The following is a 16,405-nucleotide window of genomic DNA, read 5'->3' as shown; positions in this document are numbered from 1 at the left end:
GCTCGAACAGTCAAGCCCGAGCGCACATAAGTTTCTCACAAGACGACACCCTTTGGACATCCATATGGGCCTATACTCGGCCGTTAGGCCTGTACACATAAAAGTTTCCCATCTAATGATGAGTGTGTTTGGCCAAAGCCCAACACGTGGTCACAAGGGTATTGCTCCCGCCTCCCAATAGAACCGTTGAGGGATTCGCCATTAGGCTATCACCCAAATGATTGTAAACATAAAATATACGTAGACATTGATGAGAAAAAACCTTTATAAATAATTTTTTTCCCTCTTTTTTTAATGCATTATTTTTTTTTTTGAAGAGTTTTTTTTAATGCATTATTACTTTCATTCTAAATGAACTTTTCATTATAAATTGCATTAATATTAATGATAAAGTTTCTTTATATATAATATAATGAAGAATAATATTGGAAAGCTTAAGCAAATGAGAGAAGGGTCCTTTATTCAGTAACTATTTCAAGAACCCTGCATATTCCAACTTCTTTGTAGTCACTTCCATTTCATTTTCCTACACTTCACCATGAACACACAGATTCAAGAATATATACATACATATGTCAGCATCAGTCGTCAGTTTCATCAGAGATTAAGACTAAATTTTCTGACCTCAATTATCATATTCGTTGTTGTCACCTTACCCAGAATCATCCAGTATTGAATCACATTCAATCTCAAAAAAAAAAAAAAAAATCTAAATATCAGTAAAATTTAATTTTTTTTTTTTTTCAAGTGCATATGCATACACCATGTTCGCTCATCGCTGGCCACTAGATCATAAGCTTTTAATGCCACTTTTTCAGTGCTGTTTTATTGATACAAAGACGAACCACTTCTTGTCCTTTTATCTACAAAGTTAAAAAAAGAAAAAAGATTATCATTGTAATTATTTATATAAGATTAAATGTACAACAATAATTGCTTTACGAGGGACCAATGCTGTCAACATTGGTAGGCAGCATACATGGTAGATATCATGAGACTTGATTTTTTAGCAAGACTAATGTAATTATTATCAAATATACTTTTCATACAATATTTGTCCAAAAAAGCGGTACAAAAGTCACGTCTAAATCAAGAACGACACCAGCCAACCCTTTTGGACAATTGACATAGGCTTAAACTTGGATTGTTAAGTCGGGGACATCAGCTTACCTTTTGGATAGCTGACATAGGCATAAACTCAAGACGGTAGACCAATGTAAACAGAAGTTTTCCACCTGACGACGGTGTAAATTTGGCCAAAGTTCAACACATTACCACAAGGCTAACCCCAACGAGAATCGAACCGAGGACCTCTTGAGAGAGATTAGCCAACTAGGGTGATCACAAGGATATTAAAATATTACTTTCAATGAGAATTGAACTTAAGACCTCCTTAGAGAGATATACCAACTAGGCTGGTTTATATATACGCATCACACATATGCTAATCATTATGGTTTGAATAAAACGTCTTTGGACGTAGCCTACCTAGGTTTGATTTGAATAATCTACTTGAAAGCTAAATGTAGTCAATTTGCTTATCTAATATTCTCATTCAATGAGATTCACAAGTAGTAACAACGTCATGCAGCAGATACACTTTCCAGAAGCTGGAGATGAGATGAGATGAGGACATGCACCAGTTGGGGGTCGCAATCATTAAGCTTTGTTTTCAAGATAACACTACCCTGTCTCACACACACATATCTAAATATCTATGCATATGGTGATATACAAAGACAACAAGCATATGCTCTCAAATCAAAAACCTTTATTTGAATACAGCATTTGATGATCATTAGACATTATCAACTTGATATGCTCACTGTGTGTGTGCAAACAAGTCAAATCCTGGAAGTATTGCTAGAGAAAATGACCTTATCATCCTCTCCTCAGCTTCTCCTTCATCCTCTCAACTGCAGTTCTCAGGGTTTCCTCATCTTTGCAGAAGGTGAATCGAATCAAATTCTTTCCCTCTTCCGGGTTCAAATAAAATACACTGGTTGGAATTGCTACCACCCCAACTTCCTTGATCAGGTACTCGCAGAAGGCAATGTCATTGTCCAAACCAAAAGGAGTGTGATCTACTACCACAAAATAAGTCCCACTAGATGGGAATACCTTGAAACCAACTGCCTTCAAGCCTTCCACAAGTATTTCCTTCTTTGCCATATAATCCCTCTTTAGCTCAATGTAGTAAGAGTCTGGGGCATTAAGAGCTGTCGCAGCTGCCCACTGCATTGGTGTGGAGGTAGCAAAGGTGAGAAATGCATGTGCCTGTCGCAATCCCCATGTTAGGTGTGGAGGAGCTATTGCCCACCCAATCTTCCACCCAGTTAAGGAAAATGTCTTCCCCAAAGAATTCATTGTCACTGTGCGTTCATACATTCCAGGAAGAGAGGCCATAGAAATGTGCTCCATTTCGAAAGCCAACTTATCATAAACTTCATCGGCAAAAACCAACACATCATTCTCAATGCAAAGAGATGCAATCGTGTTGAGTTCCTCCCTAGTGAACATCTTTCCAGTTGGGTTATGCGGAGTATTTAAGAGTATTGCACGCGTATTCTCCGTAATTGCAGACTTAAGCTCATTGATGGGTACAGCGAAATCTGGAGGGCGCAATGTGATGCACCTTATCTTGGCACCCGCCATTGAGAGAGTAGCTTCATATGAATCATAAAAAGGGGCAAAGAGAATAACCTCATCACCAGGATTTATCAAGCCCAATATCGTAGCAGCAATAGCTTCGGTGCAACCAGAGGTAACAGTAATTTCCTTCTCTGGGTCCACCACAAGTCCTGTATCTTTCTTGAACCTTGAAGCAATGGTAGAGTTAAGCTCTGGAACTCCATATCCACGAGCATATTGGTTCTTCCCATCCTTAATGGCTTGAATTGCAGCTTCTTTAACAAACTCTGGCCCATCAAAGTTGGGGAAACCCTGGCCAAGGTTTATTGCTCCGTGTTTGATTGCAAGTGAACTCATCTGGGTGAAGATAGTAGTTTTGAACTTCTCCAAGCGCTTTGCGACCTGACAAACATAACTCAGTAGATGTGAATGAAGCAAAAAATAAAAGAACAAAAGTAGTGCAAAAGCTATTAATCAGTTCAAAAAAGGGAGAGGTCAGAGCAGAAGCTAATCTCCCACACTTGATAACAAACCCAATTCTTCATATAGAGAACTGAATTAACAAAGGAAACTCATGAGAGACTCATTGCATTTGACTATATTAATTTTCAAGCATGAAAAATGAGGGCAAAGAAATTAAAAATTAGTAGGTGAAGTGAGAATCATAAAATCAAGACACAATAACATAAGGACATTAGCGTTAATTCCAGTTCACAAAGGTTATGGCTCCTGGAAAAAGGTGTACTTTGATTATCAGAAAACCAACTGCAACTTAAGCTCAGACCTAAAGGGAACTTGTGGCACTGGCTTAATCAATTCACAAGAAAAAAAACAAGGGCAGAAAATTTAAGAACTAGTCACTGAAGTGAATATCATACATTCAAAATACAATGAGAACAGCACGTCACCATAAAGCATTGAGTTCTGGATCCCAAAAGGTTATGGACCTCACAAAAGTTTGCTTTTGATTACCATTAAAAATAAAAAAAAAATAAAAAAACAGAAGTTGAGCTCAGACCAAAGCATTCAAGTTATAGCATTTCGCGATGTGCATTATTCATACTTCAGCCAACACAACTAGCAATTTGAGAGCTAGAGTTGCAATCAATTTCCAGCCTGTATATCAAACCATCAAATCCTATTTGTATGAATAAAAAATGGGTGAAGTGTGGAAAACCTGATATGAAGTTAAACTAACCTGAGATACAGTTATCCAAAAACAAGGGCAAAAACAACTGCTAATGTAGATTCAGAAACCAAGCAAGTCTGAGAAAGATATTTCATGAGCTCTACAGATACTTTCAGTCAATTATGCCATTTAACTGGAGGGGCAATTCTTATCTTCAGACATCTGGTCTACATCATGAACAGGTGCAAACCCAACACATCACATGTATTAGCTTAGCTATAAAACTAAACTATTTTCAAGTAGAATGAAGACACAGGGAAAGAAAATTGCATGAAAATCTTTATATTTGTAGAATAATTTTAAATGTAAACTTTTTTTCTTCAAATGCAAAAGAAATTTTATTGGTGGAAGGGAAATCACCAAATAGATAGCAGTTTAGCACCCAAAAGAAACGAGGAAAAAAATTATTATAAACAATTTAAGGCAATGCTCTCAGTAAGGTTTCTCCAGACATCTTAATCCAGAGCTTCACAGAATTATGCCGATGCTCCATAAAATGTAAAACTTTCGGTGGTTACCAATGTGGACGTCTCAGAGATTCAGCGTATATTTTCCTTTGCAAATTTTAAGTCATTCCTGAGCGTACTCCTTCTCTGGTTTTTGAATTGATACCCAGGCCCATCAAAGTAAAACCTCATAAGTCATAAATCGAGGAACGACCATCCCCATGGTAATAAAGCTCAGTGAAAAAAGCCACACTTTGTCGAGACCACCCTCAAAAAATAAAAAATTACACTTATAACTTCTAAAATTTGAACCTTACCCCCTCTCAAATAACCCTTTTGAGTTTTGACCCTTGTGAAAATTTCATTTGACAATTTCCTGCTTCAATTCACACTCTTTTTCTCCATAAATTCACGTTACTAGATCTAACATAAAGCTCATAAAGTCATAATACAATAACATGGATTTTAAATTCGAGGTATGCCTCAACTGTTCAACATTTCATGTTTTTAAATGTTATTCATTTGTCAATCACTTTTTTGAGGAAAGAAATATTAAATCAACTCCTTGATTTTTTCTTGATCTGTAAACTTATTCAATTTCTAAGAACAAAAACATTAATGCTAAAATAAAAAATATATATATATATTTCACTGATAGAGTTTCCCACATTCGAACGCCCCTATAAAGCTTGACACTTTTCTCAAGGGGAATAAACTATCAAAACAGAGCTGGACACTCAACTTACAACTCTATTGCTCGAATCAACTTCAATCTGGTAAGCTAGGCAAGAAACAATTTATAAGTTTTACAATCGAAGAACAATAAATAAAACATAAATTTTTAGAGTGGGAACACAACCAATTCACACAATGACTACCATTATTCATTATTCAATAGCATCCATGATAACAATAAATATGAAAAAGAACTTTGATAAGAACAAAACATGATAGCCAGCAGCCCAAAATATGACCAACCCATATCACAGGGATTCACAAATGCAAGGAAATGAATACTAATAAACGAAATTGAAGATGTAAATTGGTAGATACTACAACGGAAGAACTAGAGGGAGAAAAAAAAAAGGCAGCTGAAATGCAATGTCATCCACTAGAAGGAAACCAAAAAAAAAAAAATGCAAAACCTAAATTTATATAACGATTCCAATAGATTGATCGAAGAAGCAGACTGAAATACTGTATATTTGCGTGCAAAAGCAATATCTGGATGGAAACCATCCTTAACCAATCGACTGTACAGCCACCAAAAATAGAAAGAAAAAACAAGAAGAAGCAGACCCTCACAGAAAAGAGGGCTATAGCAAGAATACCTGCAAGGGTGGCTGAGGTTTCTGAGCGGAGTCGTTCTGGCTCGAAACGGCATCTTTCTCAGTCGAAACAGTAGAGAGAGTAGCCATAAAGGAAGGGTAATTGGCAACTCTAAGGCTGCAACCTCTTGTCCAAAGACGATCGCTGCTTGTTGAACGTAGATGCTTTGAAAAAGCAAACAATGTGGAGGGTTTAAAGCTCAAACATCCTAGCATCTGACAACAAGTCCAGGTACATTGACTCTGCATTACCACCACACAGTAGCCTTATCAATTTTTTTAGGGATTTTGCAGCCAATAAAACACTGAGCAAGAAAGGAAGGCAGGAAGGCAAGTTACACGCTGTTTTGGATCCAGGAGTGCCAGTCAAACTGTTGAGCACCCTATCAAGCGATGCAGACTAGCACGTTTCAGATCCGTAGGTCTAGACAATCAAACAGCGAAATTAAGCTTCTATGGGCTGGAGTCCATGTTCGACACCAGTTTAGATCCAATGGATCTAATGGCTTCACCAGGTACTAGGCCCAGTTATTTAGGCTAATTACTTCCAAACACCACATCACCTTCAGACCTGGGCTTCGTTACCCGGCTCTATTTCTTCTCCAAACACAAAGCCCGGCCCACTTCGGTTTTTATTTGGTTTGGTTACTTTGGTAACTGCGAAACCAAAAACTTGAAAAACAGGAAAAATACAGAGGGAAAGACCGCGTGCCGGCACAGCTGTCGAGAGAGACGCGGAGTCGTAAGGGTGTGCATATATGTGGGCGTTCTTCTGCGCCATTAATCTGCGGCCGTCTATCAGCACACCTCGTTCTCTGCCTCGGTAGGCTGCTGCTGTTTTAGCTTTCTCGTTTGTTCTTTTTTGAGTAAGTTGTTTTCACATCGTTTTCGTTTTTATGTGTTTTTTGCCTCACTTTGTCTGTTCCTTGTTCTCCTAGAATCATTGTCTATACTCGTACACTTGAATGACAGGATTGTGCGTAAAATTTTGGAGGAGCAGAGAGGAAACCGTTCAATGGCTCTTCGTTTCGAGGTTGGGGTTTGGATATAATTGCCATATTGTGTGTAGAGAATGTTTTTCAGCATGAAACTCTAGTTCCTCATCCCAAAAAAAAAGGAGTAGTTATTGCTATATACTTGTTGTACTGTCTGTTCCCCCCTTCCAGATTGTAAACAGTAATAAATTGACCATTTAATCAACTTCGGCAGGGTTATAATCAGGATATATTGCTTAAGGAATGATGTTCATTGGAAGATTTTGTTTGCTATGACTTCATAAAGTAGTTATGCAGCTTTTTTGTTCGTTTATATGTGTTTACAGTCTGAATGGTGTTGGCACTTAGTTTGCGCATCCATTCCACCTCACTTTCATCGTCAATTCTAACTGTTTTGTTTGAGGTTCATATGGTAATATGGAATTTCTGTTTACTGAAACAGAAATTGGGTGAGGGCCATGGGGCGTTAGTAACGGCATTCATGGTAGTTTCCACCACAAAGCTCCCCCACAGGCTCCATTGCTGTCGCACCTTCATAGCAGCAAAGGTCAAGTGGGTTTGTGACCCATACTTAGATACAGCAGTCTCTAAAGAGAAAGACCTCAAGCAAGCCATCTGTCTCAAGAACCAAATCATCTTTTCACCCTCCAAGTCCCTCCCTCTCTCTTCCCTCTCCCTTCTCAAAAGCCCTCTCCATCTCTCCACCACTGCCTCTAAATTCTTCCAGAAATACCCCTTCATTTTCCGCCAATTTCAGCCATCTCCCTCCCTCCCCCTCCATATCAAGCTCACCCACTTAGCCTACTCCCTCCACAATGAAGAGCTTGCTGTCCACAAATCACCGCCTCAGCGGGATGACGCGGTAAAGCGGCTTGCCAAGCTATTGATGCTTGCCAGAGCCACAAGGTTGCCCCTTCATGTCATTGATCGATTCAGTTTCGATCTGGGTCTTCCGCATAATTACGTCACTACACTTCTCTCTGATTACCCAGAATATTTTCAGGTTTGTGAATTTAAGGATTGTGTCAACAATGAAGAAACTCTTGCATTGGAGCTGGTTTCTTGGAGAGAGGAATTGGCAATGTCTGAGTTGGAGAGGCGAATGGCGGAAAACAAGGATCTTGGTATGCGGAAAGGGAAGCGAATCGCTTTCCCCTTGACTCTCCCAAGAGGGTTTGATTTGACAAAGAAGGTGAGGGATTGGGTTGATGAATGGCAGGATTTACCCTATATTTCCCCATATGAGAATGCCTTCCATTTGTCACAACCAAATGGGGACCAAGCTGAGAAGTGGACGGTGGCAGTCTTGCACGAGTTGTTGTGGTTGCTTGTGTCAAAGAAGACAGAGTGGTGCAATATCTTATGCTTGGGAGAGTATTTAGGGTTTGGTTCAAGGTTTAAGAAGGCATTGAAGCACCATCCAGGGATTTTCTATGTTTCAAATAAGATTAGGACGCAAACTGTGGTGCTTAGAGAGACTTATAAGAAGGATATGTTGTTGGAGAAGCATCCATTGATGGGGATGAGGTACAGATATATTCATTTAATGAATATGATGAAGAAGCCATGAAGATCAATTAAATCGTTGGGTTCAAATGAAAAAGAGAGGCCATTTTATCTGGTTCTGACAAAGAGGTAGTTGAAAGTGGAAGAGGAGGATAAGAGCAGACAAATGGTTCATTTGATTCGGCAATTGAGGGTGTCGGTCTTGATGATATAATGTAGGTAAATACTGGTAATTTTTAGATGAATATATGGGTACATTGCAACTTATGCGTAGGAAGCTCAGTTAGGGGAAGAAAATTCATTTAAAGTCTTATGTGGTGGCTTCTATTATGCTTGGATTGGATATTTCCTCAAATGTTTCCTGGCTGCCTCACTGGTAAATTCTCGTATCTGTTTGCATATAATTGTTTTCATTATGTGGATTTGCTGCATGCTATGGTTCCTAATGCTTTTAGTTCTGGAAATTACCCTTGGATGAGTGCATCTTACTCACCTTTGACTATGCATTATGCACATAAAACAGATCAGATGTTGATCAGCCCTGAAGGTGTCAAAGTTATTGACACTGACTTCTATTGCAGTTGGGTCGTTATATGCGCGCAAGTGTTTCTGGCTGTCTGGCCTGGTCAGTTTGCTACTCCATTCATTCTGTCGTTTTTTTCATTTGTGGGTTTGCCCCTGCCAGTTTTTCTCCCGTTGCTATTTATTTGTGGAAAAAAAGGATCTTTTTAATGGGTCTATATGAATCATCTTTTATTATGCTCATAACTTGTTTGAATCACATCTTGAGCTTCCTTAAATCCTATGTTTTAGCTCAAGGATCGAGGTGAAGTGTAGTATGTAGAACTAAACTTGACCATTTAGGTCAATGTGCTTCATTTTCTGAATAGGGATGTATAAGATTTTTCCACTGAAAACAGCATCACCTGTAGGCTTTATTTTACATGCTGTCAGTTCAAAGTGTTGTTTGTGCGACTTGGAGCTTATGACACCATTATTTCCACATACATCTTAAATGTATCCCACTGCTATTTCTTTTTTTTTTTTTTTTGCTAAGACAACATGTTCTGAGTTCTGCCTTTGTCATATTTGTATGCCACAAATAGTGTTTTGCATGTTGGATCAATTGAATTGTTGTGCAACTTACCAAATAGCATTTTGCTCCTTCCTGGTAGTATGTGAATCGTGCAATTTGTGGTAAACAGATCATTTTAAACATTCCACACAATGTATACTTTATGTGAAAGGAGTAAAGTTATCATGAGTTAGTCACACACAAACTTCATCAAGTGAGAGGAGCTTGTGTTCTGACTTTCGAGAGATGGGAAATGGACAGAGTTTAATCAGTTCATCACCATTTGACTCCATATACTACCACAACAACTACATGCACCCTACTTTCCTTGAATCATGTCTCATGTCTATATCTGTTCATAAATTCTTTCTCGTCCTCCTCATGTGTATTATGTATGTGCATTTCCTTCGACATTCATCTTCTTGACAATGCCAACTTTGTTGCATTTTTTGAAAACTCGAATAGAGTTCAATCGTTCATTCTTGCTTAATCTCAGTGCTTTAGAAAACAAGTCGAACTTATCGGTTTGATTGCAAGCCCAGCCGTGTGCTCCCGTATGTCATTTGAGTATTTATGCGTTTGTTGTTTGGTTAGTTTTGAACGTGGACAAAGTCTTGAGGCATGTGTTGTTCTTGCAGGTTGTTTAATCACGGCATTGGCATTCATTCGGTGGAGTCTGATAAAATCTCCGAGAAGAAACATGTGATCAATCCTAAACAACTGCATTTCGTTCCAATGCTCAGACATGAGACGGCATCAAAGTTGATCAGCTCTTCTTTCTTGACCACCCTGATGACTATATAATCGAAATATGCAACTGTATCAATCTCCGGTTCTTCCACTTTCGTCGTGCCCTCTCAGTCACCAGATATGCCCCCATGCATGAGTCATTGCATTACCATACTTTCAAGGTAGGTTACCTAAAAGTTTATTGATATGACTATTAACTAACATAGCCTGACATGACATGGGTTTCCAGCTTAAGCTTTGTCCTGTGTTTCTGAGCGATGGATCCCTTCTTTGTTTTACTGCTTATATAACGTTTCAGTCAACAGGAATTTTCAGTGTCGTGTATATCTATATGCCCGAATGAGAAATAAAATCGAGTCTATCTCTTCCTGGTCGAACAGGTAGAATTCTGCATCTCGTTCCCCTGGAAATGGAATAGGTAAAAGGCATAAACGAAAGAAAGAAAAGATTCATCGGTTAAGCCCAAGTATGTGCTTGTAATGGAAATGGAAGTACCTCCTCTGCAAATAATTCCTCTAACAGATGATTTATTTGCGACAAAATGGTACTTTTCATCTCTCAATTATTGATCAGGATTCTTATTTGTCCCTTAGCTTCTTTTTTTTTCCTCTCCTTTTTGTCTCTCAATTATGAGAAAGTTTTCCGTTTGTCCTTTGAATAAATCAGGCGACGAACATTTCAATGTGGCATCCTATTGTTTGTCATATCATATTTCTTCGTGTCATATAGTTGTCCCGTAAGCATTTTTCAACCACAATCTCATTTGAATAATGAAAATGGTACTTTCCAGTTTTCAATACGATGAAAATGAGAGAAAAAAAAAACTTAGGGACGAAAATGAAAATCGTCCCATAGTTGAGAGACGAAAGGTACATTTTTGCCATTTATTTGCTTGTCTTCTGCCACCACAAGTGCCATGCTCACCACACTACTAATTTAGGTCTATGAAACTAATTAATATTAATTAAATTTTTAAAAAAATTGATTCCATCTAGATGGATAGGGTAGATTCCAAGGACTCCTATTCTATGTGAAAGACTAAAAGACTAAAGACCAAAAAAAAAAATTAGAGAATCTTGCCATGTACTTCCTTTGTAATACGTTATGGCTGTATGTGGTAGAGAGGGATATTTCAACCACCAACAAACATCATCTTCTTTTTGATCTTCTGGTTATTCAATTTGAACCCTAAATCCTTTTAACAATGCTAATTTTTAAAATGAGAGTGTGTATCTTCCGTTCCTTAAGGGTGACAAGTATCAATTATCTTAAATATTGAGAACCCATGAATGATTTGAGTTCACGGGGGATGAATAATTTTTAGTAGGAACCTAGTCAATTCATGAATATTTTATACATATGATATTTTGTCAATTAGTTTCTTATTCAAATATTGTGTGAAATTCCAAACCCAAAACTCATTAAAATGAAAAATAATATTGTCCGCTTTAGACTATAAGCATGTATGAATTTGTTTTTCATGAACCGTCGCCATTGGCTATAAGACCCATGATAATGTCTCTTTAATGTGAGAGGAGATTGACTTTTCTTATAAAACCACTCAATTGGTTATGCTAGACCGTTGTGAGATTTTTAGTAGATTTTATTGTAACAATCGTGTCAATTGTCATTGAGAACACCATAATTTTTCAGTTATACACAAAACACAATCTATTTTTGCTAATCTTCATTTTCCAATCAATATATACAATGGTCTACATTACAGAAAGCTCAAACACGTCATTAGCTCCAGTAAGCTTACAACAAATTACCAAAACTTGGAACTGACATGTTTGGTTCACATAACACAACTGGGTGATTGAACAATCAATGAATAGGATAAGGCCCAGTGGCAGTCCAAATGGAAGCCGAGAGCAACTGCCTGGATTTCCACCCTAAAACAAGCTTATTACAACCCAACTCATCCACCTTGTATCCATCGTTGAATAACCCCAACAAAAGCTTTGCTTGACAATGATTTGCAAAGCTTATGTTTACTGGATTAAACCCAACACTTCCCAACCACTCCCCCCAACAACAACCTTCCTCCTCTCCACCGGCCCGGTATATCCGGGCCAACGACTTGGCTATACTGGGCCCTATGAATACTCTTTCGACAAGGGCTCTGGCTCGGGCCTGCATCGGAAATCCAGCCTCTAAAGAATCATACAAGGCCGAGAAATGATGCAACGAGTCCATGAACCGGCCCAAAAAACCCCCATCCCCTATTGACCCCTTAACCTCTTCAACTAGAGTCACCAGTCTCGGGTTAATCGTCTTCGCTCCGGATAGGAATGAAATAATCGAATCGGGTGCCCGGTAATTAGAATGAGGGAGGTGTAGCATACAATTGATTATCAAAGCTTCTCCGTTAACTAATTTCAATGCCGAAGGTCGAAATGTCTCGTCGGAGTCCAACCTACATTGGTGGAACGAAAATGGTAGACCAATGGACGCCGCAAATGCGATCAATCGGCGACCCGTTTCTTGGACGGTACCCATTGTTCTCCGGCCGTTGGCTCCTCTTGATATAGCAGTGATTCTAAGATGTGGGCTTGGTGGGCCGTTCTTTCTGGACACCAAGGCTTGCATCAGCGAGGCCCACTGGATCCCCTCCATGATATCGTAGTCCACTATGTGGACCCGTCTATCGTGGGCCACGGCTTCTAGAATAGCCTGATTTGCAGTGAAGTGCCCAAATTTGACACATGGAGACATGTCCTGGAGGAGCTGAAACGCGGCAAGCATGTCCGTCTGATTGGATATGGAGGGCTTATCATGTAAACCCCCAGCGCCTTCTAGCAGACCATGTAGGGCGTCGGTAAAATACGCCGCTAGTCTCTCCATGTTGGTTCCGTCATTTGGGGAAACCAACTCCTTGAGCCGAATCAATATCACGCGAGCGAGATCAAGACTCTTGTTAACTCCGGTCAGCGCTTCCGCCGCGGCCGTCAACAGGTGGACCAGCCTCAGCCCCTTCGTATCATCGCCGTTGGTCTCCTCGTCTACAAACATCGTGTCGGTGGACACAGAGTCGCAAGTCGCTTGGCTTTCTTGATTCATAAATCCTCCATCGTCGATCATGCTATAAGGAATTAGATCTCGAAAATCATTGTCGTGGTCACCTGATAAATTCTCCCAATCGACTACCGGTGACCAATTGTTCCAGTTACAATCAAGACCGTAATCGTTTTCTGTGGAACTGGTTTCAATGGTTGTAGTGGTGGTAGATGCGCTATAGCCGGAAAATTGGAGCTCATAGCTTTCATCAATGGCGATAGCCATAGCTAAAAGTTGGAGCAGCTGTGAATGCTGTGTGAGAGGAATAAGAGGATGATTGGATCCCAAGCTTTTCTTAAGCTTTGATTCCAGGTTGGTTTGGATTTTGGAATTTAAATACACAAAGGACAATAGGTGGGGCCCGGGGTGGGGTAGAGATGATGATAGCAATTTTACATTGATGCCCTTGCATTTGCGGCTATTATTTTCTTTTTATTACAGAAATGTCCGGCATTTTGTGCCGATTATTCTTATAAGTGCTGGTAATCTCTGTCTGTCAACCGCGGTGCTTGGCGATATGTAGCATAATATTATTTTTGACTCTAAATCTGGAAATAAAAGGAAATGTAGGTGGTGAATATTGAATTCACAAGAGTTGAGGTACATGACTGCAAAACTCGCATGACTAAAATGTGTTTGTGCCTTTGTGGAAATGCGCATGAGAGTAACCTTTCAAAAACTAGCTAATGATCTGCCTAGAAATCAAGCTCAGTAATGACAATAACCTCACCTTATGGACCTGTTTTTTTGGTGACAGTAACGATTCCGTTAGAACCCAAATGAGAAAATATTTCGTAGTTGCGCATTTGCTCCACTGATTCACTGTACACTCGACACGTGGCTCCTTATTCGTTTCTCGGTTATACTAAAATTTCCTTTTATTTTATTTCTCAGTTATTTCAAGAGACCCATAGTGAGTACGAAAGTTAAATTTCGAGAAACTTGAAGAAAACGTTGAATAATCATTAAAAGAGTGATGCCTTGTGAAATCCATGACCACGATAGATTGCTAGAAGATAATTGAAGATTGCTTGTTGCTGGTGAATCAAATTCTTTTGTACTCGTGTTCGTTGGTAGTAGACCGGTCAAGTTTTCGACTCCGATTATGGGGCAATGACCCAATGGAAGACAATTCAATATTATTTGTAGCAGTGGTAACAGAGGCAGAGAAGGAGATGATGGTTTCACAACACTTGATTTGAAGAGATTTTTGCTGATTGGGATTAAAACGGCACATGTCAAATATTCAATGGTGAATATTCAGTCGAACATGCGCACCATTGAATATTTTCTCCATATAGAGTTTACAAGGTCCCATTTAATTTTAAATTCGGAAATTACCATGTCAGCATCTAATCCACGTAAGCGGCTTGCCGGCTCCACAGGCACCGACTGACTGAGTTCGCTTTCGCTTGGCACAGGAATGTTTTTGTGTGTGAACGCTTTTTGCTTACATCAATTACTCCTATAAATAATTGTTGGTCAAATCTCAAGATGAGCTCCAACTTTTTAGCGATGGAGACTTAAAGTATATGGACGACACTATATATATATATATATATATATATATATATATATATATATAGTTTTTCGTACTTTTGATGGAGGAGCTTAAAGTAGGAAAAAAATAACGAAAAGTCAACCCAGTTGAAGGCTAGGATCCTACATAATCAAGACGGCAACAAATGGGGCCTGTTTGGGAGTGTTGTCAACTGCTGTGAGGTGTGATGAGGTGCTGTGAGGTAAAAAACTGTGGTGCTGTGAGGTGAGTTGGAACGCAAAAAACTGTTTGGCGTATCATTTTTAAAACTGTGGCGCGGTGCTGTGAGGTGCGTTTGGCGTATCTAAATTATGATTATATTAGATGATTAATAATATTAAAATCATTTAACGTTTACCTTGTACATTAATCTAAAATAAAATAATTGACCTAATTTGATTACCTAGGACAATTCAACATATATTGTAAGCGTTTGGGAGTGTTGTGAGGTGTGGTGAGGTGCTGTGAGCCTGTGAGGTAAAAAACTGTGGTACTGTGAGGTGAGTTGGAACGCAAAAACTGTTTGACGTGTCACAAAAAAAACTGTGGTGCTGTGAGGTACGGTGCAACTGAACGCAGTTGAAACACACAGCCAAACATGTTCATGATCTCTAACTTGGGCTCGATCCACATACCGATTCCACTTTGCGGACCGCCTCGTCAAATGACTCATATAAGCTGGATAGTACCGACCACATAAGCTGGCGGTATCATCCAACAAAAACACGCTTTTAATGGGAGTTTGTTTCAAAGCGTATATAGCTTTTGGACATGCTATCCACGTCCAAAAGTTGCCGTTTTTATTTTTTAATTTTTTTGGTATGGGTCCCACATATTTAAGTAATTAAAAAAATAAAAGTAATACTTAATGTGAATTAAAATTTTTACATTAGTTATTTTATATTTATATATAAAAAATATATATACAAATATTATAACACATTATTTTATTAATTTTAGTATATTAATATTATACATATTGTATACAAATATTATAAATATTGTTCACAAAATTATTTAATTCAAAAAATAAAATTAGAAATTGTTTATTTGTAATTTTTAGTAAATTAAATTTGCCTAAAAAATATTTAAAATTAAAAAAATACAAACAAAATATATTTTACACAACTTAACCGTTACCAATAATTCATCGCTCTACCAAACATCTCATATATTATTTCATAGCTTTAAACTCATCTTTTTTCCACACCTTAATAGTTAACGTTAAAAAATAACACAATCATTCTGCCAAACACACAATTGATCAGAGCGGGAGTGAACAGTACTTGGACGGGACTCTGAAATTTCTACTACAGGATCAAGGAGGAAAGACTCAAAACCACATGGATAGGAGAAGAAGTAGTTCGACCAATTAATAAATTAATTAAATTAAATAATGAAAAAAAGAACCTGACAATTGTGACGTAAGACATGGATTTGATTTAATATGAGTTGTTGAAAGGAGCGGCCGGCAGCGTGATGATTTCAGACATGTCCGTGAAAGCGAGGCATCCCACAGTCTCCAGGTTGGTAAACGGCCTCCCTTCCTGTTTGGGCGGCAGTCTAAGTGCAAGATCAAGAATTAAATGAGTATTATGGAAAAATAATAGTAAATACAAGTGGGAAAGGACATTATAGGAGATCTAATTCTCTTTTATTGAATGGATCTATACATGATATGTTGCTATTTATAGGGTTTTCTAGGTGAGAAAACATAAAGGAAACAATTCAAATTCAATCAATCAAATCTTTTAATTAATTTTGAGGATATTTAATTGATATTACTAATATGTATTTTATTATTTTGATTTATTATATCAATCATTATACCTAATAGGCTAATGAGTTATCCAAGCAGATTATAAGAGACAACTTAGGCCCTGTT

At 38.3% G+C, this 16,405-nt stretch overlaps 3 protein-coding genes across 8 annotated transcripts; 1 reads left to right on the top strand and 2 right to left on the bottom strand.

Annotated features, from left to right (window-relative positions):
* Positions 1-1,706: 1,706 nt before the first annotated feature.
* Positions 1,707-6,025, bottom strand: LOC120009329 (probable N-succinyldiaminopimelate aminotransferase DapC). Of its 2 annotated transcripts, XM_038859874.1 has the most exons (3): positions 5,934-6,025; positions 5,598-5,837; positions 1,707-3,033 (listed from the first exon to the last, which is right to left on the bottom strand). In XM_038859874.1, exons 2-3 carry the CDS (start codon positions 5,808-5,810, stop codon positions 1,882-1,884), a joined length of 1,365 nt encoding a protein of 454 aa, XP_038715802.1. In that variant the 5' UTR covers positions 5,811-5,837; positions 5,934-6,025; the 3' UTR covers positions 1,707-1,881. The 2 variants fall into 2 exon arrangements, with proteins under 2 accessions (XP_038715802.1, XP_038715801.1); XM_038859873.1 differs by having other exon boundaries at positions 5,598-5,983.
* A 250-nt stretch (positions 6,026-6,275) lies between these two features.
* LOC120009848 (protein WHAT'S THIS FACTOR 9, mitochondrial) lies at positions 6,276-10,313 on the top strand. Of its 5 annotated transcripts, none has more exons than XM_038860563.1 (5): positions 6,276-6,460; positions 6,567-6,627; positions 7,032-8,471; positions 8,619-8,720; positions 9,809-10,313. In XM_038860563.1, exons 2-3 carry the CDS (start codon positions 6,610-6,612, stop codon positions 8,157-8,159), a joined length of 1,146 nt encoding a protein of 381 aa, XP_038716491.1. In that variant the 5' UTR covers positions 6,276-6,460; positions 6,567-6,609; the 3' UTR covers positions 8,160-8,471; positions 8,619-8,720; positions 9,809-10,313. The 5 variants fall into 5 exon arrangements, with proteins under 5 accessions (XP_038716491.1, XP_038716489.1, XP_038716490.1 ...); XM_038860561.1 differs by having other exon boundaries at positions 6,278-6,417; XM_038860564.1 differs by having other exon boundaries at positions 6,328-6,417; positions 6,533-6,627.
* A 1,434-nt stretch (positions 10,314-11,747) lies between these two features.
* LOC120008665 (protein NODULATION SIGNALING PATHWAY 2-like) lies at positions 11,748-13,308 on the bottom strand. The gene has a single exon (XM_038859055.1). It carries the CDS (start codon positions 13,203-13,205, stop codon positions 11,748-11,750), a length of 1,458 nt encoding a protein of 485 aa, XP_038714983.1. The 5' UTR covers positions 13,206-13,308.
* Positions 13,309-16,405: the final 3,097 nt, after the last annotated feature.

This window comes from Tripterygium wilfordii, chromosome 11 (assembly GCF_013401445.1).
Source record: "Tripterygium wilfordii isolate XIE 37 chromosome 11, ASM1340144v1, whole genome shotgun sequence".
In the NCBI taxonomy this organism is placed as follows: domain Eukaryota; kingdom Viridiplantae; phylum Streptophyta; class Magnoliopsida; order Celastrales; family Celastraceae; genus Tripterygium; species Tripterygium wilfordii.
Note: the sequence above shows the minus strand (reverse complement) of the source record. Positions and strands in the feature narration are given on the sequence as shown.